The 22,376-nt window shown below is 41.4% G+C and overlaps 3 protein-coding genes across 8 annotated transcripts in view; 1 reads left to right on the top strand and 2 right to left on the bottom strand.

The window, feature by feature from the left end:
- The window catches only part of tmem117 (transmembrane protein 117), a 35,725-nt gene extending 28,544 nt beyond the window's left edge, over window positions 1–7,181 (bottom strand). The window contains exons 1-3 of one of the 4 annotated variants that reach the window (XM_031565210.1): window positions 7,101–7,181; window positions 6,303–6,716; window positions 4,542–4,921 (exon numbers count right to left, since the gene is read on the bottom strand). In XM_031565210.1, the coding sequence (XP_031421070.1) occupies window positions 4,542–4,905 (364 nt within the window). In that variant the 5' untranslated portion in view covers window positions 4,906–4,921; window positions 6,303–6,716; window positions 7,101–7,181. Of the gene's footprint in view, window positions 1–4,541; window positions 4,922–5,324; window positions 6,070–6,302; window positions 6,717–7,100 lie in introns of those variants that run through there. The other 3 variants (XM_012837343.2, XM_031565209.2, XM_031565211.2) reach the window with 3 other exon arrangements.
- On the top strand, window positions 7,163–16,278 carry LOC105908799 (twinfilin-1-like). Its single transcript, XM_012837361.3, has 9 exons — window positions 7,163–7,433; window positions 8,504–8,581; window positions 8,803–8,981; window positions 9,667–9,762; window positions 9,999–10,103; window positions 11,394–11,519; window positions 13,711–13,861; window positions 14,273–14,394; window positions 15,051–16,278. The coding sequence occupies exons 1-9, from the start codon at window positions 7,409–7,411 to the stop codon at window positions 15,216–15,218; spliced, it is 1,050 nt and encodes a 349-aa protein (XP_012692815.1). The 5' UTR covers window positions 7,163–7,408; the 3' UTR covers window positions 15,219–16,278.
- Window positions 16,279–16,352: 74 nt separating this feature from the next.
- irak4 (interleukin-1 receptor-associated kinase 4) lies at window positions 16,353–21,257 on the bottom strand. Of its 3 annotated transcripts, none has more exons than XM_031565212.2 (11): window positions 20,827–21,257; window positions 20,565–20,710; window positions 20,376–20,465; window positions 19,959–20,134; window positions 19,777–19,841; window positions 19,629–19,647; window positions 19,320–19,429; window positions 17,865–18,051; window positions 17,643–17,705; window positions 17,203–17,361; window positions 16,353–16,534 (listed from the first exon to the last, which is right to left on the bottom strand). In XM_031565212.2, the coding sequence occupies exons 1-11, from the start codon at window positions 20,991–20,993 to the stop codon at window positions 16,496–16,498; spliced, it is 1,221 nt and encodes a 406-aa protein (XP_031421072.1). In that variant the 5' UTR covers window positions 20,994–21,257; the 3' UTR covers window positions 16,353–16,495. The 3 variants fall into 3 exon arrangements, with proteins under 3 accessions (XP_031421072.1, XP_012692813.2, XP_042563303.1); XM_012837359.3 differs by having other exon boundaries at window positions 19,533–19,647; window positions 20,827–21,255; XM_042707369.1 differs by having other exon boundaries at window positions 19,533–19,647; window positions 19,959–20,119; window positions 20,827–21,252.
- Window positions 21,258–22,376: the final 1,119 nt, after the last annotated feature.

Genomic DNA, 22,376 nt, shown 5'->3' with positions numbered 1-22,376 from the left:
CAGAGTGGTCCTGCCTCTGGAGGGCAGTAGAGAGGAGTCCCAGTAACCCGGAGCTACAGAGATAAATCAGGAAGAGGTGTCACTGCGGCTGCAGGCTCCTCTGGGAAACAGGGGTATTTACAGCACACTCCGAGGGGACGCGGCCGGGGGAGATGAGTACGAGACAAGCAGGACAGACACGGTCAAGGCCCATCTGCTGACGCCTCGCACAGCTATTTATGACCGCGATGAGGACAACAGCAGAGAACTGGCGCTACCATTCATCACTCCCTCAAAATCAAAATAAAGAACTGCATTGATAAGTCAACAAGGCCTTTGTTTGCCCTCCTTCTCCTGTTTGCCTTTCTGCCAGGCTTACGGAAAAACGTGGGGCTTTATCTTAACTCAGAGCCAGACTACCGCTCCAACCATTTATACCTCACAAGTGAACAGCTCCTTACTTATTCCCTTGCCACTTGAATAGAAAACAAACAATAACTGGCCCGAATACATGGACATGACCATCACGGAACAGCGCTACTGCCAACAACAACTTGTAGTGACCAAAGTCTAAGGCTGGGGAGAAAAGTCCCTCTCTCAACGTCTCATCTAAGGAAAAAAGACTGGGATCCCACTGAGTCACATAGAGCCAAATAACTCTGCAGTACAGTGACAGTGACAAGTTACCCATAAGACACATACATTTTAAAAACACACAAACAAAGGTTAGGAGACCAGCACTGACAGAGAGCAGGGACACTGGACACTCAGTCATTCTCACAGAAGGACGCTGACCCCTGAGACGCACGGCAGCCTTCTGTCCTTTTCCCGAGCCCACTGTAAACGAATGCGACAGAACCCAGATGGTGCCCCCGAGGCTAGAACCAAAAGACAACTGGCTGACAAGGCGGAACGTGCTTGAAGAACGGCACTGAGACGGCCTGATGGATCCCTGACAGAACACATCACCAACCTTTCCTTTGATTTGGCCCTATGAAAGAGGACGTCACGCAAATGTTTAAAAGGGGGAGCAAGGAAGTTCTCAGGTGTGTCTGAGCATTGCTTTTGAAAAGAGAGAAGAGAGTATACGCAAAGCCACTGGAGTAACTCACAGAAACTTCACATGCAAGACCATCCCCTGTCCTAGTGCTGGTACCCTGCAGCTCTTTGCTTAAAGGTAACAGGGTGAGAAAGTAATTTCATATTCCAGTCGGAGCGGTTCAATGGTTGAGTAGATTATGTAAGCCATGAGCTAGAAGTTCCTATGGGAAAATTTTAGCACATATTTTAAGCCATGAAAAATGAACATGTCCGCGGTGCACTCGCTGTGTAACCCACGAGAATACGTTGCAATTATGAAGCACCCATGACTATACTCTATGAATAACACTACAGTAGTAAGATCATTCACCTCAACTGAAGCCGTCTTATGAAAAGCTGTAAAAAATGTCATGAAAAGGCAACCAACAGACACAAAGTAAGCCAATGTCTGCAGCTTCTACAAGAAACAACATTACCTGGTCACCAGCGTGAATTTTATTTGTACACAGCATATAGTAAAGGCATAAGCATATGAGTGCTTACAACGTGGTTTATTTTTTTCTGATTTCTTCAAATAGGAGGCAATTGTTAGCAGCTGTGTTTGCTGGACAACAACAGAAGGTCAAACCATGTTAGCCACTGCCACAGCGCCATCTCCTCCTCAAAGGCACTGGGCCAGGCGTCCTTGTCCACTTACAAGACGTGCTCATCCGACCACAGGACATAAAGCTGTAAGACAGCCACCCCCTGACAAGCCAATCAATAGAGGCGCACATAGCCCAGGGTGGCGGGCCAACAGAGCATAGGTTTGCCACACAGCCCCAGGCTGGTCTTAACCCACATTGCCTGTCAGTCTGCATCTCTCAGTTTGTGTGCACACGGCCACATTGGTTGTCCTAAAGATATCCACGCCATTAGGTTATTCAGCCTGGACCAAAGGACCACAGCCACTGCAGCTCATACAGTTCTCAATGGCTGGACATAAAACAACAGTGTCCCTTATACTTTTCTAATGATTGATAGTGCCACTGTATCACCATCAAACACTTTGGCAATGGACACAGCTCTAAATATAGGCTTACAACTATTTTTGCTGTAATTATTTTCCACAATGTAAACTGCTGCATAGGCAAGCAATATGGACAAATTCCAGAGCACACAAGACAAAAATATATATCAAAATCTCCTAGTAAGCAAGGGGACAATGTCAGAGGGGAGGAATGATGTAATTCACCGTAAAAATGAGTGGTTGTGAGTGTTGGAATGTTCTGGGTCATCATAAATGATGCAGGCAATGTGTCAGACAGCCAAACAACAAGCTGCCAAAATTATTTACAATTTCAAATCCAGTTGAGCATCTATGCAAATCTTAGGCATGTGTGTCATAATCTTGCTTTAGTGAGGCGGCTAAAAATTCCAGTGCTTGAATAGACCCTGAGAAATGGTTACCAACACCTCATTATTTAAAATGATCCAAGTCAGAAGAGCTTTAAACAAATCCCACCATGAGCATGTTATGAAACCTCAGCTGGTGGAGGAAGGTCTTAACACCACTAAAGGGATGAGAGCCAGGGAACACGCATAGGGGTCTACTGATGAAACATGTATGCCTAACCTGTATCGTAAGTCACGTTTGATGAAGAATTGGCTAAATGGACAATTAGAGTTATAATGCTATGCTAAAATACACAATGCAATTTGCTTGTTTGTAGGTGAGTTTTCAAACTCCTAAAATGTTTGCGGTCTAGAGCCGTCACTCTAGATTATTTGTTTTATAATAGAAATGTTATATAAAGAAGGACAACTTGGCGCCAGTGAAGTGGAGATAGCAGCTGTGCTTGACTGAAGGGAGCCTTGCACACTGGGCCTGGGTTTGCCTTAATGATGCATTATGGATGACATTTCTCTGCATGCTCAGAGTGGGCTGCCCTGCACTCTCCCTAAATCCTATTTTAGGATTATATAAGAGCATTGCTAAATGATAGTTTGAATCTCCTCTCCCTCAATCTCTCTTTCTCCCTCAATCTCTCTCTCTTTCTCCTCCTGCTCCCTCCCCCTTTCTCTCCTCTCTCTCTGTCTATTTATCTATCTCTCTCTCTCAAACCCTTAAAAACCATCTGTTCCCCCTGGTCTCAGTACTAAAACATACTGGCATCAAAGTGGTGTGTATTAGCATCACCTGGTTACACTAGAAGCTCTCTCCTCTTCTCTACCGCCATTCGGCACTGCTGATGGACTTCTACTCCAGTGCACTATTCTACCCCTCCTAGGCATACGAGATACATACATAACCACCTAAAACCATCTAACCTCACATCTGAAAAAGCTGTTCACAGATGTTAATGTAATGCATTGCCATTAAACTGCCTAAAATAAATAACAACAAAAATATGAATAACTTTCTGATTTGATTTTGCTATGCTGCATGTTAAACAGATGACAACCACTAGCATAAACAAAGATGCTAATCGTGTATGCCCCTTGGTAGGATTTCTGTGTTGGCTAAACACATTATGTTTTTCTACACAAACATAAATGCTTTTAAGCAGTGCTGTTTTCATCTTGTGTCACAATTATTTAGAGTGAACTAAGAGTTAATGAGAGTGGCTAAACTAAACTCTTGCTATAAAAAGCTGACATTAGAATACATCACGTGTAACATTATGGTAGAAGGGTGTAGTCATCAAGGCCCTCTGCCACATGGAAAGATCCTGGCCCTATGCTATAATTAAGAAGAGCCTGCTGGAGATCACGCTCCACTCCTCTGTCTCTACCCAGGCTCCTCAGAGACAAACTCTGGAAAGATCGCACACACACACCACGACCTGGTTAATAATAGATAACTTCCCAACATGGGTATGCAAGCCAACAATAACTAAATTCAGACAAGTTAAACATGGACTGACACTAAAAACAAAAAAAGACAAGCAAAACATGGACTGGCACTAAAAACATGGAACTGACACTCAAACAACAAAAGGTCTTGGGGTGTTTATGCATTGGTAGTGGTTAATTTCAGTTGAAATGAGATGCAAGTAGAAATGTCTCAAACCAGTAGAAATTGGTATGGTTTCTACAAAGGTAATGTTTACGAATATATGTGCCCTAAAACCGCTGTGCTACGCTAAATGTAATAGCCTATATTTTGTGGGATATTCTCATGTGCAATTAAGGTACTTAAGATGGTTATCTTCTGTTATCTGAGTGGTTATCATTTTTTGAGGGGGAGAGGCAATGTGCCCTAAGCCACTGCTGATATGAAGCCAACACTGTAACCAGAGATGTAACTGCAACACATTCTGTAAATTAAATGTAGATATTCAGTAGACCTCTTTCTATCAGATTCCCCCAGATCACACTCCTATTAATAGGGAGGGCATTGTACAGTAAGGATGTGAATCTAACACTGAGATGGGATGAGGTAACTTGTGCCACCATTAATCTATCCCTCACTGACGAAGTGAGCGAATGGAATAGCATGCTGTGAATTGCATGCTGTGTATTGGGCATATGTGACGTACCGAACAGCCGCCTGTGAAAGAAGAATTTTCCAAAAAACAGGCCGGTGATGATGGCTAGCAGCCACATGATGACTTTGAAGACGTTCCATCCGCCACCAGGGTATTTGTTGACGACGAAGGAGAAACAGTTGCCCACCACGATCATGTGCGCCTCCGTTTGGCTGTGCGAGATGGGGTCCTCTGCAAAGATGAGGAAGTTGCAAAAGGTGACCAGGTAGGCCACAAAAAGGCGAGACCACGGGTGCTGAAAGTAGTAGCGGAAACGGGCATCAATTTCCATCCTGATCAGCTCTGACCACTGTCCACCTGTGGAGGAAGAGGAAGCTTCTTTAGGACAGGATGATCGACCAGAAACACAATCCATGCAGTATGTGTGACACCTAGACAAACAGAGACACAAAAAACATAGTTTTACAGGATCAAGGAAGATCAACAAAATCTATGTTTGGGTATACTAATTGACTTTAAAAACATTGATGTTTCGTCTGAATACATTTCTGTAAATTATTCCCCCAATCTGTGATAAAATAGGCTCACCCAGACTAGATTCAAATTTGTGTCTATAGCGTTTAGTCTCAATGACATTACAACAAAAACAATGTTATAGTGATGATGACAATGACATAGTGAGTAAGAAATTGATGAATTGAATAGTATTTAAACAATTTGCAAGACACTGGTCTTCTGGAACAAATACAATTAAAGGAGGTACTTCATATGTCCAGTAACACTGAGGAATGAAACTCCATGGCACATAAACACGACACCCTTCAAACTACTTACCACATGTTTAACACAAGATGGAAGTGAGTCTGCTACACAGAGGGTGCTAATCTTTAAAATCCCCAGCCTATCCTTCTTGCATAGCCTATGTCCCTCTCTCTTGGACTGAACCCATCCTCGAACCAGTGCTGTGAGCATGTCATGTAGCCTACTGGCAGCTGGCTCCTGTTTTTCTTGTTTTATTTATTTATTTATTTTTATTAAATCCTCTGACTGGAAATGCTGCCCTGTCCTGATCTCCTTTTGACACAGTGCTCGTTTAGAGCACCGTCTGTGGGAATGGTCTGTGATGTAAGGGCCCCAGAAATAGAACTGAAAGGGGTGTACAGTGTTGCTGTTCATGCCATTGGGATCTCGTCTTCAACCGTATGTCACATTCGCGCAATACTACAGGAATGGGCTACAAGGAGGAATATTGTATACTGAATTGGTAGCAGGATCAACAGAATAATATAAAATGATATAGCGTTAATAATTCCCTAAATACATTTCCGTTTTACATGCCTGTGGTTAACATCGTACCACCTTAACACTCCTTCTCGTCCACACACTGACCAATGAGGAAAGGCTTGTTCAAATGTATTACAGGAAACAATCGGTTTGGCAGTGTGGTGTAGTCATTTATGAGTCTTTTTCTAGCGATTTCGGGAACAGCAAAAGGGAAAGCAAAACAGTGGCTGAACTACTGCGTTATTAAATCAATTATATCAAGACACGCTCATTTCCACTGACTTGGTGAATGCAAGATAGTGTATTATTTCGTGTATTAGTAGCCAACCACTTTCATCTCAAATTACACTTAATCCATAGAATTGCGAGGCACCTCCGTTCAGGAATGGGCTATCTGATTACACCACAAAAAATCCGATGCATCATCTGATGCAAGACACCGCTGTGCGTTTTTGAAATAGCCTAAAAAAGCATGAAAACACGTCGAATTCATGTAAACAAACACACATAGCTCACATGCTTACATACCCTGCTCCACGCCGCTGTGCGTAACCCCTCAAATGTCTTCAACTGGACCTCAAGCCCTGTGCTCCCACGCCGCTTCATCAAGCCCGGCGAGCCGACAGCGGCGCTCTGCTCATCATGACGAAGAGGGGAGAAAACAGCGTAGCGACATTAGACGTGGATCCTGTTGTTGTTGCAGCTGAGACAGGGGCACCCCCGAAATCCTCTGCCATTGTGCGATACAGTCCATCCAGCGGCAGCCGGGCCAGCGAGGCAAAGCGCTGCTTTGTCAGCTCAACACGATGGGGCGTCTGGTCGGCTATGTATGGCTGTGAGAGAAGTGGTGCTGATGGGTGCAACTCCCCGCGGCAGCAGGCGCATACCATCAGTGCAGTGTCGTGAAACAAATAATCGAAGCTTCCAAACGCTCTGCCGTTCCTGTAGGATAGTATTATTTATCTTATTTGCAAATAGGGTGCTTAAGCTTACTCATGAATTAATCCCCTTTTGAGCGGTTTTATGATATAGATTTTCACTAAGCATATGGGCTATAGGCTACACAAATCCAGAAAGCCCTAAGCGTACAATTTTTTTTGGGAAATTTTAGATAATAATACAATTCTGATAATGATAGCATATATTTGTAATAGCCTACACACCTCTAAGCATGGCACATGCTGGGATTTACGATATGGAACATTGTGATATGATTTATTATGAGACTTGTGGCAGAGCCACATAGAAGTAGTCTGCAAAATGACTAGCCTATCTAATAAATCTCCCTTTCTGGGTTAATCTACAGCCAATTTTGTCTTAACAAACCATAAAATGGACTATTCCGTAGACTGCTGCCAAGCACACCAAAGAGAGAGGTAGGATTTGGACCATATTTCTCATCCGGCTACACTTCTAGATTAAACTACTGATTTAAGTACATTTCAGTCTCTGAACTTGGGGCCTACTTAGAATGTAAACACACAACCCGAATGCGCATCTCCTGTACATGCGAACATGCCCCTTCATGCTGCGGGTTGATGACGTCAGATTAGACGAACAAGTCATGTTACTGTAGTCCCATTTCCTTCTTCCTGACTAGCCTTTTCTGCCCAGCCGCGGAATCCGAAGGAATAATGTCTCATCAAACGGGTATTGAAGGTATGTGTTCTTGAAATTTTGACCTAGCTTTTGTGTTTTCTTGCACGTTGGTATTGGTGAAACCGCTTTGTCCTTTTTGTCGTCGAAGTTACGTTAACTATTAACTGAAGAAACACTCAATGAAAACCTGCTGTTGCTATTGCTATGCATATCACTCATTCTGTTAACGTTAACCTGCGTGTCCCTTTAGTGAGTCAACGCTGATTCATTGTCAGGATGCTACTTCTTGTTATTATTATAAGAAGCGGGTCATTGTCGAGTTCATGCGATTCGTATTCAAAATATTATCGCGTTTAGCAGCTTACTGAAATTTCAGTGCATACTATGGCTACCTGACGGTTTCAAATCGACAGACCTCGGCAGGTTGCAGTCTCGTGCCCAAGCCATTTCATGCAGTAAGATGTTAGAACGGGCAACGCCTTCACAGCTCACAGCTGGCTGGCTGTCTGCTCTAAAAAAAAATGGTTTGGGTGTATCGTGGTGACTGCAAAGTTCAACACTCCTCTTTTGTATGTAAATCAATCAAATCTCTTATACATTCTTTAACAGTGGCAGTGTCGGTATCTTACAATACATGTTTTTTTTTTTTTTTTTTTCATTTGTATCATCTTGCACAATCCCATCAATTGATTCAGGCTCCCTTGCATAAATATGTTCGATACATGGCAGCCCATAAGTAACGTTAAAATGTGTTTGTTAGTGGTAGGTTCATGATGTGACAGACACACTCGTGACATACAAAAAAATCCAGGGCGAGTCTAAGAGCAGTGTAATCGCTCGAGTGCAGTAATGCTGAGGCTAGCATGGCAAGTGTGTTTATGTGTTGCTGAATTTATTTTTTCGAATTGAAATTTGTGTCATGCTGACGCACAAGAAGTGTGGTCATGCTGCCTTCGCGTTCATTCTTTCATTTGCCACAGAGCCTTCATACACCCTGGGCTATGCACATACGCTCCGAGCCACTTGACCTGTCATTGTATTGAAAACGCCAGCAGAGCTTGTTTGCTCGAACTTTTGACCTAAAATAATGCCATACCACAGTTGAAATAATCTCTCCTCTGTCTGTATAGCTGCTGATGATGTGAAAGAATTATTTGCCAGTGCCAGGAATGGGGACTATCGGCTGCTGAAAATTGTGATTGAGAATGGTAAGAAAAATTATAATAATAATAATAATAGTAAAGCATACTATACATAGTAGTAATAATTCAGACAAAAGCCATACTAGACTTCCCTACCTTATGGCTATAGTGGTGACCTAATTAAGTAATTTCCTGCCCTACATATTAGAGCCAGTTTAGAACCTTATAGACTTTTCAAGCTGTGAATATTCATGATATATTTGCGTGTTTGTGTGCTTGTGTTTCAGAGCAGTTAGTGGTTGGTGGATCCAAGCAAGCAGCTCAAAGCTGGGACCAAGAGTATGATTCCTCTATCCTACCTCTGTTAGAAAATGACCTACCCTGCTACATCCTTTACCGGCTGGACTCTTCCAACAGTCAGGGTTATGAGTGGATCTTCATGGCCTGGTCCCCTGACCAATCCCCTGTAAGTCTTTCATTTTAAATGCAAACTGAGATTCAAGTTAGATGAGAAAATGATGATCATTATAGAATAAGGATGAGTTCCTCATTGAAGATTTTGATTAAATGTGTTTACAGATTTAGTCCAATATTGTCATTTTCTATTGATTATGTATTTTAGTCAGTAAGATTTATTATTTAATAATGTATTTATTATTTTGTCAATGTGTCAGATTTTGTACCTCAAAATAAATCCTCAGGCAGTCAGTGAACATTGTAGTTGAAGGGGAAACATTCCTACCCAGAATGCAAAGATATCACAGGCTCAGGCATGTTGGCTCCGAGGAAGGCAGCTTATTACAGCATACTGAAAATTTCCATTTATCCAGTTTCTTCTGGGAGGTATTTACAAAAGATTTCTACAGTTAAGGGTTACTGACACTGTCTTAAAGCAGCAACGGCAGAACATTAATAATTAAAGCACAAGAGAATAGAGAATAACTGCACTGCAGAGTAGATTTGGGGATCATTTGTTCTGCCAACCACAGTGTAGAGGCACTCAGTCTGTGATGAAAGAGCTTCTGTTATAAATAATATTCAGCATGAAATTGTTGGTGAAGTAACCAGTATTGAGGTTATGATATGTGGGTTTCTCTCTATTATTGCAATTTCTGACTTTGTTTGTTTGTTTACTTTGTTTAACACAATAGGTGCGACATAAAATGCTCTATGCTGCTACGAGGGCCACACTGAAAAAAGAGTTTGGTGGTTCGCACATCAAGGATGAGGTGTTTGGAAACGTTAAGGTTTGCTTTATTTGTGTATTTGTTAGCTTGCTTGCTTTATTTATCAATGAATTTGTTTGCTTACTTAGTTACAGTTGCCTGCATTGATGGCCAAAGATTAATGTTATTTAAGTTATTATATCTGCTGTGTCTCTAAGGCTTTTTTTCTATAGTTTCAATGCTTGCTATAACTTAAGCAAATGACTGTAGTCTTACAAGCAATGAGTGAATACAAAGACGAAATGTCTGCCTTGCAGGATGATGTGTCTCTCAGTGGATACAGGAAGTACCTGGCTTTCCAGGCCGCTCCTCTGCCTCTGACTGCTGCTGAGGAGGAACTGAGACAGATCAAACTCAGCTCAGTACGTACACACGCAGACACACATCAAACACCCAGAACATTATGTGGCTACACTTACAGACTCGATAGAGCCCCATTTCTTGATGATATCATGCTACATGTGGGTGCAAAAGGTTGACATGGTAGCACTTGTTCTGAAAATGACGAGTTTATCTCAAATTCATGCAGGCTGAAAAGGACAAAATGCTATGGGCTGTCACACAATGGCCGCATAATGTGGTCAATCTGATAAAATCTGAACAAAGGGGTGGGGATGGGTGTGTGTTTGTGTGAAAACACCCTCAGGCTAACTAGCTCAAAGAGCATTTCAAAGTTGATAATGAATTGGGCTGAATTCGAGAAAGTCACACAGTTGATACCGGTATCTTTATAACTATCAAAGTTTAAAACTATACAAGTATCAAAGTAGGCTGATTCTGTATGCTGATGGATTTGTTATCACTATTGTTTCGTAATTTTTTTTTTGCCCTCCAGTTTTGATTCAGTTTTGTCAAGAAGTGAGAAAATGTTGTATTGAGTATCTGTGGTTGTGATTGCTGTTTAAGTAGCTTGATTTTCTCTGCTTAGATGACCAACTGCATATTGCTTCACATAAGGCTGTCTTTCACACTAGCAAGCTCTGCTCTGCTCTGCTCCTACACCTTACCATAAAAGGAAGTTCTATGACGAGCAGGCATGGGTCATTTTTTTTTTTTCAGATCGAGAAATACAAACAGGAAGTAATGTTGCACTTCTCCCAGAATGTCTGCTGCTCTCTGTTGACTTAACATCATTCTATGAGTTCAGAGTAACTGTGCCACTCACATTAGTCTCGTCACTGTCCTCTGAGACTGCTTATTTGAGGGGGTGAAGTGCCCCCGCCAGTGAAGGACTCAATCAGTGTGTCATTGAAGGTCTCAATCAGCAGCTGAGTGTGAAATATACAGGCAGCCAATATGTGGTATTGTTATGATGAAGAGTACAGTACATTGGTACAGCCTTCCTGTGTTAAACATGTGGTATTGTTATGATGTAGACAGGCAGCCTTCCTGTGTGGTATTGTTATGATGAAGAGACGTCTGAAATGTTGGGCTGCAGGGCATCACGGCCAACATCTGTGATTATGGGGCGATTTACACAACTGATTTGAGCACTTGTCTATTTTCAGCACTGAATTGGAAGCGGTCATTAGGAGCAAGTGTTATTATGTGTGAAATGTGGCATTTTGTTGATGCTCACATACACTGTAAAGTGAAACCTTGATGCTCATATACACTGTAAAATGAAACCTGCCTTCTGCCGCTGTCCTCAGGTGACATCTGACATCGGCGTGGACACCAAACAGCAGACCCTCCAGGGTGTAGCCTTCCCCTTGCATGGGGATGCCATGAAAGCACTGGAACAATTCAAGGACAAGAAAGTCAACTACGTTCAGCTCGTAAGTGAACCATGATTCCATTTGGTTATAGGGTCTGAATGACCAGCAATAATGGTTCTTGCGTCATTTTATTTTTCAGACGTGTTTTGTCAGAATCTATTTTGAGAGGGGGAAAAAACAAAACATTAAGTTGTCCAGCTCTATACTAATAGATAACGGAGGGTTATCTGTGAGGTAGAGAATAGCAAATTAACCACTCCCTGCTACTTGCGTGCAGTCAATCTTGATATATACAGGTATGTGCATGCCATCAATTTCTCTTTTTTGCCTCCTGAAGATGGTAGCTACAAAAAGTCTGTATGCTTAAATTAGGATTGTCTGCAATTGGATTGGTTTGACTGTCGAGCTGTCGGTCCAAACAACGACATTCCTGCTCTGCAGGTCTGGAAGGAAGTGAATCAAGGCTTGGCACATACAGCTTCCAGCTCCAGCTGATTCACGGGTCCCTTCCCCAGCAGGTCCCCCTCGGCCCCCGACTGGACAAGCCTGCCTTGGAGGCATCTGTTGTTACAGTCTCCCTTAAGCCCTGTTGGTCCAGCAGAACACCCTCCCAGAAGGCTGTTGTGAAAAGCCACCAGATTATGCCTGGAATGCATTTTGCGTCAGGCTACAAAATCCGCTGGATGTTCTCATAAGGGGTTACCTTGTTCGTTGCGAACCACTGCTGTAACGGTTTCATGTGGAGCAGGCCTAACAGCCGCCAACCACACTAAGATTTTACCTTCTCCCAAGAGTTGGGTCAAGGTCTAACTTAACACTAGCTGCCTCCAAAGAGTCGAACAGGTTCTAATCGAGGCAGAGTCTAGCACCAGGGCCAAATACTGTACTGTTGTGGACGGCATGAGGGAACTCTTCTCCCTGTGTCAGGCCTAGCTTGAGGAGGCGTGCCAACACCACTTCTGTATAACTCCTTGTCCCTTCTTTAGTAGGGGCACATATTAACCAGGCATCCAAATAATTCAAGATGTGAATTTCTTGACGATAGGGTGGAATGAGTGCTGCATGCATGCACTTGGAGAGAGTGCGAGGGGCCAGGCACAGACCAAAATGGAGAACTGTGTCCTTTGTATGCACTTCCTTGCATAACAAATGGAGGTACTTTCGGTGACTTTAGTGGATTGGAATGTGAAAATATTAGTGCTGTCAATTGTCAAACTTGAACTAATTAATGGCAGAATTTGCTGTAATTTAATCACGATTAATCAGGTTTTTTTGTTTCTTCTTAAATGTAAACATGGGCCTTGGCCCTATTTTTAGATCTCGCTGGGTCCAAATTTTCACTAGGGACAAAAACTTTCTAAATCGGTCCAGCATTGATTCAATGCTAAAACTGGCAGTCACAAAACAGCAGTACAATGGAATCCTATAGATCAAGCAAGCACATCAGAGCAAATCATTTTCTTTAGCCCCTGACCGGCTTGGAAATATTTGTAAAAGGATAACATAAAAAGGATCCCTACAGAGATACCCCTGCATCTGTTTACGCCAATAGATAAAGTGTAGAAAATGACTAAGTCAGTGTTTTACCTCTCTTTTTCTGGTCTCTGACGTAGCACCCCATTCAGTGCCTCTAGTCGATTGGCCTACGGTGTGGTGCTTGAGTGGGCACCAAAAGGAGAGCGCCTCTCCGATAATCGACTAGATGCTCTGAATGGGGTCTCTTTTTTAAGCACCTAATGCTATTATTTATATGTGTATAATATTATAATCAGTAATGCTGATTAATAATATAATTGATATATTTATACTGACATAAACAACACAAATATATGCTTACTGTTCTCTTTGTTTAATCAATGAATGGTAAACTGAGCTGGCGAACTTATTCAAATGCCACGGACCTACCCAAGGAGGCTCGGCTTGTTGTGATTGTTTTCTCCACTCACTTGGTCTGAGCACAGTAAATTGCGGTAACAATCCTAATTTAAGCACACACACTAATTAACCATCCTAATTTAAGCACACACACTTCTTTTCTTAGCTACCATCTTCAGGACGCAAAAAGAAGAAATGGCTGGCGTACACACCCCTGTATATATTGGGATTGATTGATTGTATGTACATAACAGGGAGTGGTTCATTAGCTAATTTGTCTTCTAACAGCTCACCCTCTCTGAGAAGATGACCCAGACTGTAGCATGTTGACCAAGATGAAATATAACATTTGTTTTCATTACCTTTTCATTAATAGGAAATCAACTTTGCTAAGGAGCTCATAATACTGTCTCACACTGATCCAACGGAAATCAAAGACTTGCCAAAAAGGATTCCAAAGGACTCTGCACGCTATCACTTCTTCCTGTACAAGCACTCACACGAGGGTGACTACTTGGAATCCACAGGTGAGGGATTTGGTTTTACTCAAGTCGCCCAGGTAGAACGTTTCAGGGCCACATGATCGTGTTTGCTACTTGTTAAGAGAGACACCGCATATTCTTGTGTGTGGACTATGGGCATATGATTGTGTTTGCTACTTGTTAAGAGACACACTGCATATTCATGTGTGGGGACTATGGGCATATGATTGTGTTTGCTACTTGTTAAGAGACACACTGCATATTCATGTGTGTGGACTATGGGCATATGATTGTGTTTGCTACTTGTTAAGAGAGACACTGCATATTCTTGTGTGTGGACTATGGGCATATGATTGTGTTTGCTACTTGTTAAGAGACACTGCATATTCATGTGTGTGGACTATGGGCATATGGAAATTCAAGTCATGACACCCGTTTCCTTCTTTTGATATTCAGTCTTCATCTACTCCATGCCTGGCTACAGCTGCAGCATCAAAGAAAGAATGCTCTATTCCAGCTGCAAAAACCCATTGGTGGACATGGTTGAAAGCCACCTTCATATTGAGATTGAAAAGAAGGTGAGTGTTAGAAGTATGACACAGTCCTAAACTTTCTGTGAAAAACAAATAAGTTGCCTGAGGAAAGACAGCGGTGAAAGTCAACAGTCAGTTTCTCTTCGTTGGAACCAAAATTAGCCACACTGCTATTTTGGAACCACAATGCATGCATCACTTTGTCTTATGTGTCATTGCTGATGATGACCACCCTTCTATCCACAATAGCGGGTATGCAAATACCTTGTTCTTCTCGGGGGCCATTTCATAATCTTAGTCATACATTTATTGATGGTTCTGTGGCATTAAACATAAGCCGTGCTGGATGATGGACTAAAGTGCATTCCATATGAAGTATATTGATAAGACATTCATTCTTTCATTCATTAGTATGCATAGCTATCTTATATTTGTGTTCATAAAGGAAGTGTGCGAAAGGAAATCACCGATGCCAGGGCACTCATACTTAGAACATTTCATCAGTTTGGAATTGGTGTTGACCTGCTCAAGGCTATTCAGATTATTCCAAGTGCTTTGTGCCACAATGTACTGGCCATAAGCCTATTGTAATGATTACTGTGTTAAAGCAGTTCTCGGTTCAGGCCTAACTCTAAAAGCTATCAGCGGCTCTAACTGCAAATGACTGGTGAATTCACACTTAGTTTTGTGGTTTTCTGCAGCTGGAGATTGAGAACGGAGACGAGCTGACTGCAGACTTCCTGTACGAGGAGGTCCACCCCAAGCAGCATGCCCACAAGCAAGCGTTTGCCAAGCCCAAGGGTCCTGCTGGTAAGAGGGGGGTACGCCGAATCACCAGGCCGCCAGGAGATGACGACGGCGATGATTAGGCAGACGGACGCTTGCTCACTCCCACTCCCAACCCCACCACCCCTTCCTCACTCCACAGTGGAACATTCCAGATGGTGGAGACAAGGCCCATTCAACATGAACCTCCATAATTTTTTTTTCTTTCTTTTTAAAACCCAAACACAGATCCACCCTCAACGCTGAACTATGCACGCACAGGAAGTGACCCTTCCGTTTGTACACACACATAAACACACACACTTGTAGCATATCCAGATTGAGCGTGTGAGCCAAATAAGCATTCCTTGAATTATTAGAAGGCTGGAGCATGGTCAACAAGAGGTTCCACGCTGTTACGTAACGTCAATTAAACCTTGAAACGTATTAACTTTAAAAACAAAAAGTGATTGTGCGCTAGTGCGAGTGATCTTCCTTGGGCCCATGTCCAGCATTTCTCATTCCAATTCATTTAAATGTCTTTTTATATTTTTAAATGCTACCTAAGGCCTCAGTTACAATCAAATGTCTTAACTGCAACCGGCAGCACCAGAACACAACACAGCACAGAATTAAACAGGGAATGTGTGATGTCATGCATAGTATTTTCCATGCATAGCCTTTCTTTTTTATAACACACAAGAATAAGTCTCATGTTTTGATATAACTGTGGTTTACACATGGACCCATCTGCCAAGAAACTTATTTTTCTATGCAAGTGTTGTACAGAAATGGTGTTCTTGTGGGGAAAAAAGTCATGTCTGTCTGGTATCTCTCTGTAAATGGTCACTGCATGCATTTATTGTTTCAGTGAATGCTCCAATTTCACATCATTGATAACTTTGTTGCTGTAGCTACCACAAGCTTTCAAATAGTCTGGGTGCAAAGCATGCACACTGTAGCAAGAGGTCACTAGATAGAACTTGGGGTGTCTCAAGAACATGCTCCTACTGATGTAAGACCACTACGGAACAGATCATGTCCTAGTTAATGTCTCACTTACATGAAATGATGGAACTGTCTTAGGTATGGTATTAAGTATGCCATTCTCTGTTTAACAGTTGTATTTTTAAAAGGAAATAAAATATTTAAATCTGAAATGTACGGAGAGAATGTTTACCTGTGTACATTGTTTTGTAAAATCATTTAGTCATAATAATGTGACTTTAGAATGACCATTGAAAATGTATATTTTTATTTACAAAATGAATGTGCCACCATGACACAGGCTACATTATACCACTTAATATCTTTATATTTATAATATATTTAAAAAAATATATATATTTATAATATTTTTTTTCAACTCCTGCTGGCTTTTTCAGTCCACAATGACCTCATCCTTCAGCTTTTTCAACACCTGCAAAAAAGAGGTGTAATTTTGTAAAGAACAAATAGTGACTTGCACATCAGAGTAAAGGATCCTTAACTATGTCTAAACATTACATAAACCTGTGCTTATGTCATTACGACTTCTGTATATACACTAAATGTATGTTGCCAAACATTCCGTATATTTCTCCCTGGAGTAAAAAGCCCATCTGACAAGTAGTCTGGGCAGCCAGCTGGATGCACTGATATATCTCAGGTTGCCTTGTTTTGCTCTGAGGCAAAATACAGCTGCGACGGCTGAATAACTTCCGCTGAAATGGCCAGCTCAAGGGCACAGCACAGCAACTGGGCTCAGAAAACTCCCAAACATTCTCAGATGGGAAGATTCTTGAATAAACATCAAATGGGAGTAGCTCTAAGGGGAGTAGTATTACAGTAATATGCACATCACTATGACTCAGGTCCAGGGCTGTGGAGTTACGACAGTAAATAAGAGTAGGGAGCTTGCATACATTTCAGCATTCTACTAAACATCTGTTTATTAACAATCCACAAACTGAAATGTTGGGTGTGAAGCGGAACGATAAAGTAAAGGTGTGATCTCAAGCCTTTTTGACTAGTTGGTTTGCTGAGGCCAGCAACATGCGTTGCTTCCAACTGTTTAGAGGTTGTGATTTTGTACAGTAAATCCATTACCTCTCCCATGCCTGGTCGCTTGAGCTTCTTGTCATTTAGACAGTGGCAAGCCAGGCCAAAGATCTTCTCCAAGGAGGTCAAGTCGACGCTATCCATTTTCTTATCTACCAGGTCCTCCAGTTCCATCTCCTCATCTTCAATCTCATCCTTCACCTCCATCTGTGAAGATGTCATCAACAATTAGAAAACATGTGGAAAGCTGCACAGCCAATGGAACCCCTTTTAATCAAGGATTCACAAAAAAAAAACATTATTATCCCCTTGTGGTTATGGTATTTGCATATATGGTTCATTCATAGAAGACATGAAAAAGACCAGATGTTAAAGCTCTACACACACACACAAAAAACAGTGCCACCATTCAGAAATATAGCAACAATAACAGTATGCTTGTCAAATTAGCTAAAGAATATGTTTTATTGTTTAAATTGGAGACTTACAAGAAATTTAGGTTTACGTTCCTCATCAACTGGTGGGAGTCCAGATATTATTTCCAACAACACCTGCCAAAGCAAAAAAACAACAATCAGTACAATGAGGTTCATGGTATATACTGTCAACCATCAGGGCACAAGGTCTGTGGTGATTCTTAAGAGGTCTCTCCTAAGGCACACATGTATTTTTGTTTGTACACTGGCAAAAAGAAGGTATGGAAGGAGTACCACTCCAAAGCTGTAGATGTCTGACTTAGGGGTGATCTCGCCCCTCAGGGCCTCTGGTGCCATGTAAGCTGTTGTCCCGACCACCTTCTCCGTCATCACTGTGGAGGACGTGTGCTTCGCTGAGGCTCGTGTCAACCCAAAGTCTGAAATCTTTGCCACAAATTTCTCATCCAGCAAAATATTTGCGCTGCCAGAATGAAAAAAAAAACCATAATCCCTTAGTACATTTACAATCCCCTCGTACATTTACTGAGCTTTATTCATTATAAAAAGAATAGATTCATTTAGAGAATTTATTATTTTTGACTTTAGCAGTCAACTGTCAACAAAGTCATGGAAATTCCTCTGATGCTTTCAATTGCCATAAGAAATCCAACAAATCCAGAATTCTTGCGTGTGGTACGCATAGGCTGTCCATTTGAATCCTTGAGATGGAAAAAACGTATTAAAAGGCATCAGAAAGAAATGGACCGCAGGCTTCTTTGTTTCTCGCACGGAGGGCAGATTTAAATTCTTTGGCACATGTATTGAATGGGTTGAGGATGTCGAAAAGGCGATCAGATGGACGGATAAACGTAATTGTTTCAGCAGATACCCTAAACTCTTTCAGCTTGAGCACATCAAAACAATACTCAATGGTATCGGCAACACTAGAGCCAAGAGCTTGAGCGGCAAAATTGGTGACAGCAAAAGATGAGTCATTGTGTGTGTGCAGCTTTGAGCTTGTTTCCAAGCCTTAGCCCCTCTTTCTCCTGTGGCTATATACTGCCAATAGATTTTGCCACCATCTATATCCATGACCATCCCTCCTTCATCAAGGGTGTTCCTGACTAACCTGAGCATGTGGCAGACATTCAGCAAGACAAACTTTTTTGGTTGGCTCAAGTGGTCTAGGAAAGAAGATTTGCAAATGTGTAGGTACCAGGAGCGCACAAATGTGTAGGTATTCAATTCAATTGTGATGTCTGCTTTGAGCTGATGGACTGATGCTGGTAGGCTACAGTAAAATAGGCTACCGGTACCTTTTTTTACCCCCGGCTTGTATTCGGGGCCCAGCCTTTATTTGTCCGTATCGACCACGCCCCCGGCTACTATCTGAAGCCCGGCCTCTAATTGAATCCCGGTCTTTATTTGAGGATTTACGGTATCTTCATCATATCACATGGTTAATACATACTTCATGTGGTCTTCTGCCAAATAGTACAGTATTTCAGATCAAGTGCTAGTTACTGACTGTTAATTAAAGTCATATTTAGAGACGCCTATTTAATAAGGTTGAACTAATGCCTTTGCCTAGTTAATACAGATTTAGCACTGAGCAGTTTTCTGAGGAAAACAAATCAATTACATACATTTGTAAATAATGTTGCCAGCAGCTGGTTATATTGACGGAGGCACATAAACATGCTCTGCTACATACACCTGTTAAAAGTAAGAGTGTAAGTAGAGAAAAACCTTTTGACATCTCTGTGTACATGATGATTGCTGTGCAGAAATTCCAGGCCCTTTGCTGTTCCAGCAGCTATTATGCACCTTTTATGCCACGAGAGAGGTGGGGTATTATCCTTAAGAAGAGGAAAAAACATATTAGCTGAAAACCAGATTGTGAATATGCCACATTATATCACTTGTATTCTGTGATTTTCAGCTTATCAGTGGTTTGCTTACCAAGCAGGCCAACCGATCCAGCAATGATCCATTAGGCATGTAGGCATACACTAAACAAGGATGTTCACTATCACATGAAAATCCAACCATGTTTACCAGATTATCATGCTTCAACCTATAGAATTCAAACATATACATTTTCAAAATCTACTTAAATTTATAACCCAATTACTGAATATTACAAGACACAAAAGGTTTCTCCACTTTCCTCCAGTTACAAGACAAGAGAATCAAGGTGCCTTACACCATTAGAGCTTGAATCTCCTGATTAAACTGAATCTGCAGCTCATCTAGTGAGATGTCATCCAACTAAATGAAACAAAAATGCAATAGTAAGAAGTAAGTAAACATCAACATCTCATCATCTTACAAATTCAGATGGTATTAATTGCATTAGACACCCTACACAACAAGAAGAGCACTCACTATGTTGAGTTTCTTCACAGCCACATGTGTGTTCTTTAAGCAGCCTTTGTAGACAGTGCCAAAGCCCCCTTCGCCTAGTTTATTCCCTCCCATGGATGTTGGCCGGTCATCCCAGTTCCCTGTAATTCTCATGAGCTCATGGTAGGAGAACCTACAGAAACCTGAGGGAAAGGGACCTGCTCTTATTAATAATACAACGTTGGATATCCTAATACTACTGCCAGCTATAGCCGATTTAGGGAGAAACCTAAATTGATTGACAGTATAAAGAATGGATGCATGTGTTGTCAGAAAGGCCTTCTCAAAACCTGTTGGCATCAATCTGATGTAATGCCAACTCGTAATTGTCGTAAATTATAATGTGTTAGAGACAAAACATAAAAGCTAACACCTAAAAATTACATCATCATGTGTTACCTGGATCAACAGATATTTCCTTTGTACTTTCCAAGGCCACTGTGTCCTGGCTTACAAGTGCTGTTTCTGCTTCAACTGGCCTAGTCACCTCTAGAAAACATACAAGAGTAATAAACCAAAAATACTGAGTTGAAAAATGTGAACTAGTTACAAATCATACATTTCATGGCACCATGCTAGCAAACTCACCGGGAAGAAGAACAGTAGCTGGGGCAAATAACCTGTGTCTGACTAAAATGTCCACCAATTCGCCTACAGTGACGTTGGTTGTGCCCCAGTCGTAAAGGAGCTCCACGGTGGGGCTTTTTCCTTTTACTATCAATCCCTCGAACCTCCTAAAGAACCACAATTAGCTGACATTGATGTACAGAAACACTACAGTGTAGCGGAGTGGCAATAAGTTGACCAAATGACAGAATGACAATGAGTTGGGCAAAATGTGAAAACTTACTTTAGGTGTAACTGTGTGTATCTCAGCTTGCCCGTGGATTTGTTCTGTATGTCCACGAGAATAGTCTTCCAGGTGTCGAGAGGGTCCAAGAAGTCAGCCAGTTTCCGAAGTGTGCCATGACTGAGGTTCCGAACAAATGTTGACGACGTTGTAACACTGTTACTCATTTTCAGTGGATACAACTTAATATTTTACTGCGAATTGTATTTGAATAATTAGGCGATGTTACTATTATATTACAACAGATAAAAATAGGCTACATTACATTAAAATATATATTTTTGTGGATGAGTATCCTACACTACTGTCAGTGAAATTTAAATCGCCCTGGACAATTTTACTGAAATGAATAGGTGAGTAGACTGAAACTGGGGTTTCCGTTATGAAGCAACTTCCTTAAAACGTTAACCCTTTAACGTTATCCGTAGTTTGGTGGGTTTAAAAGAAAGGGGAAACATCATAACAAGGAAGTAACTTTTCCTGGTTTGACTGCAGTACTCTTCGTTGAACTTTGGGGGCGCACGTGTCTGTATCTCTGTAATTCCAATAGATGTAATAAATAGTTGGCCTGTATAGGGGTAACCTACAGGATTTGTCCAAATCACATAAGGATTGTTAGTAACCAGATTGAAAGACGCCCAGGAAAGGTGATTCATTGTTAAATCAAATGAGTAATTTTAAAAGAAGTGTGTTCTATAATAATACAAATCTATCTTATAGAGAAAAAACAATATCATGCTATAACACATCTTCGTTTGTGTCTATGCTTCTGGTATTCCTTTCTTGCCTTAACATAACTACAGGTGTATCATGGAAATAGCAGAAAAAAAGCCATTGTAAAGAAGAACTCCTTGTGACATCAAGGCCACTAGTAGGATAAATGTCAAAGGACAATCATTCATCTTCCATTTCTTAAAGGTTAATTCGTGATTGTAATGGAATACACTTATCAAATTCAGTTAAATTCTCCTCACGTTCCTCTGGCGGTCTATCCAGTGTATGACCTCAAAAAAATGGGAACCAAATTAAGTGACTCGGACAGAGTAACACACTATTTCTGCCAATCAACAACAAGGGGCGCTGGTGCTCCAATGTTGCTTCAGGAGGGGGTGTAATAGATCGGCTATTGAGTTCAAATATCAGCAATCTTTTTCCAGAATGAAAATTTAATTTGATCATTTACCAAGTTTCATGCTTTGGTAATGATGATAGGACTGTGTGTGGCAGCTCTCCAGTGTGTACCTTTGCTGTACATGTATGTTTTTGGTTGTTAATTGATTTACCATCAGCAATATGGGGTATTTGTTAGTGCTAGTCCACATATGCAATGTGTGTGTGTGTGTGTGTGTGTGTGTGTGTGTGTGTGTGTGTGTGTGTGTGTGTGTGTGTGTGTCTGCCTGTCTGCCAATTATTTAATTGTGTATGAAATCTGACAATTATGTAATTTTTTTCAGAATCTGACAGCTAGTCCCTTGACAGGCCTTGTCCTATTATTTATTAACTATAATCTCTTATGTGATAACTCTTATGACATAACATCTTTTTTAAAA

Source organism: Clupea harengus, chromosome 3, assembly GCF_900700415.2.
Source record: "Clupea harengus chromosome 3, Ch_v2.0.2, whole genome shotgun sequence".
NCBI classification, from domain to species: Eukaryota; Metazoa; Chordata; class Actinopteri; order Clupeiformes; family Clupeidae; genus Clupea; species Clupea harengus.
The sequence above is the reverse complement of the archived record's forward strand: the minus strand, read 5'-3'. Positions and strand labels throughout refer to the sequence as shown.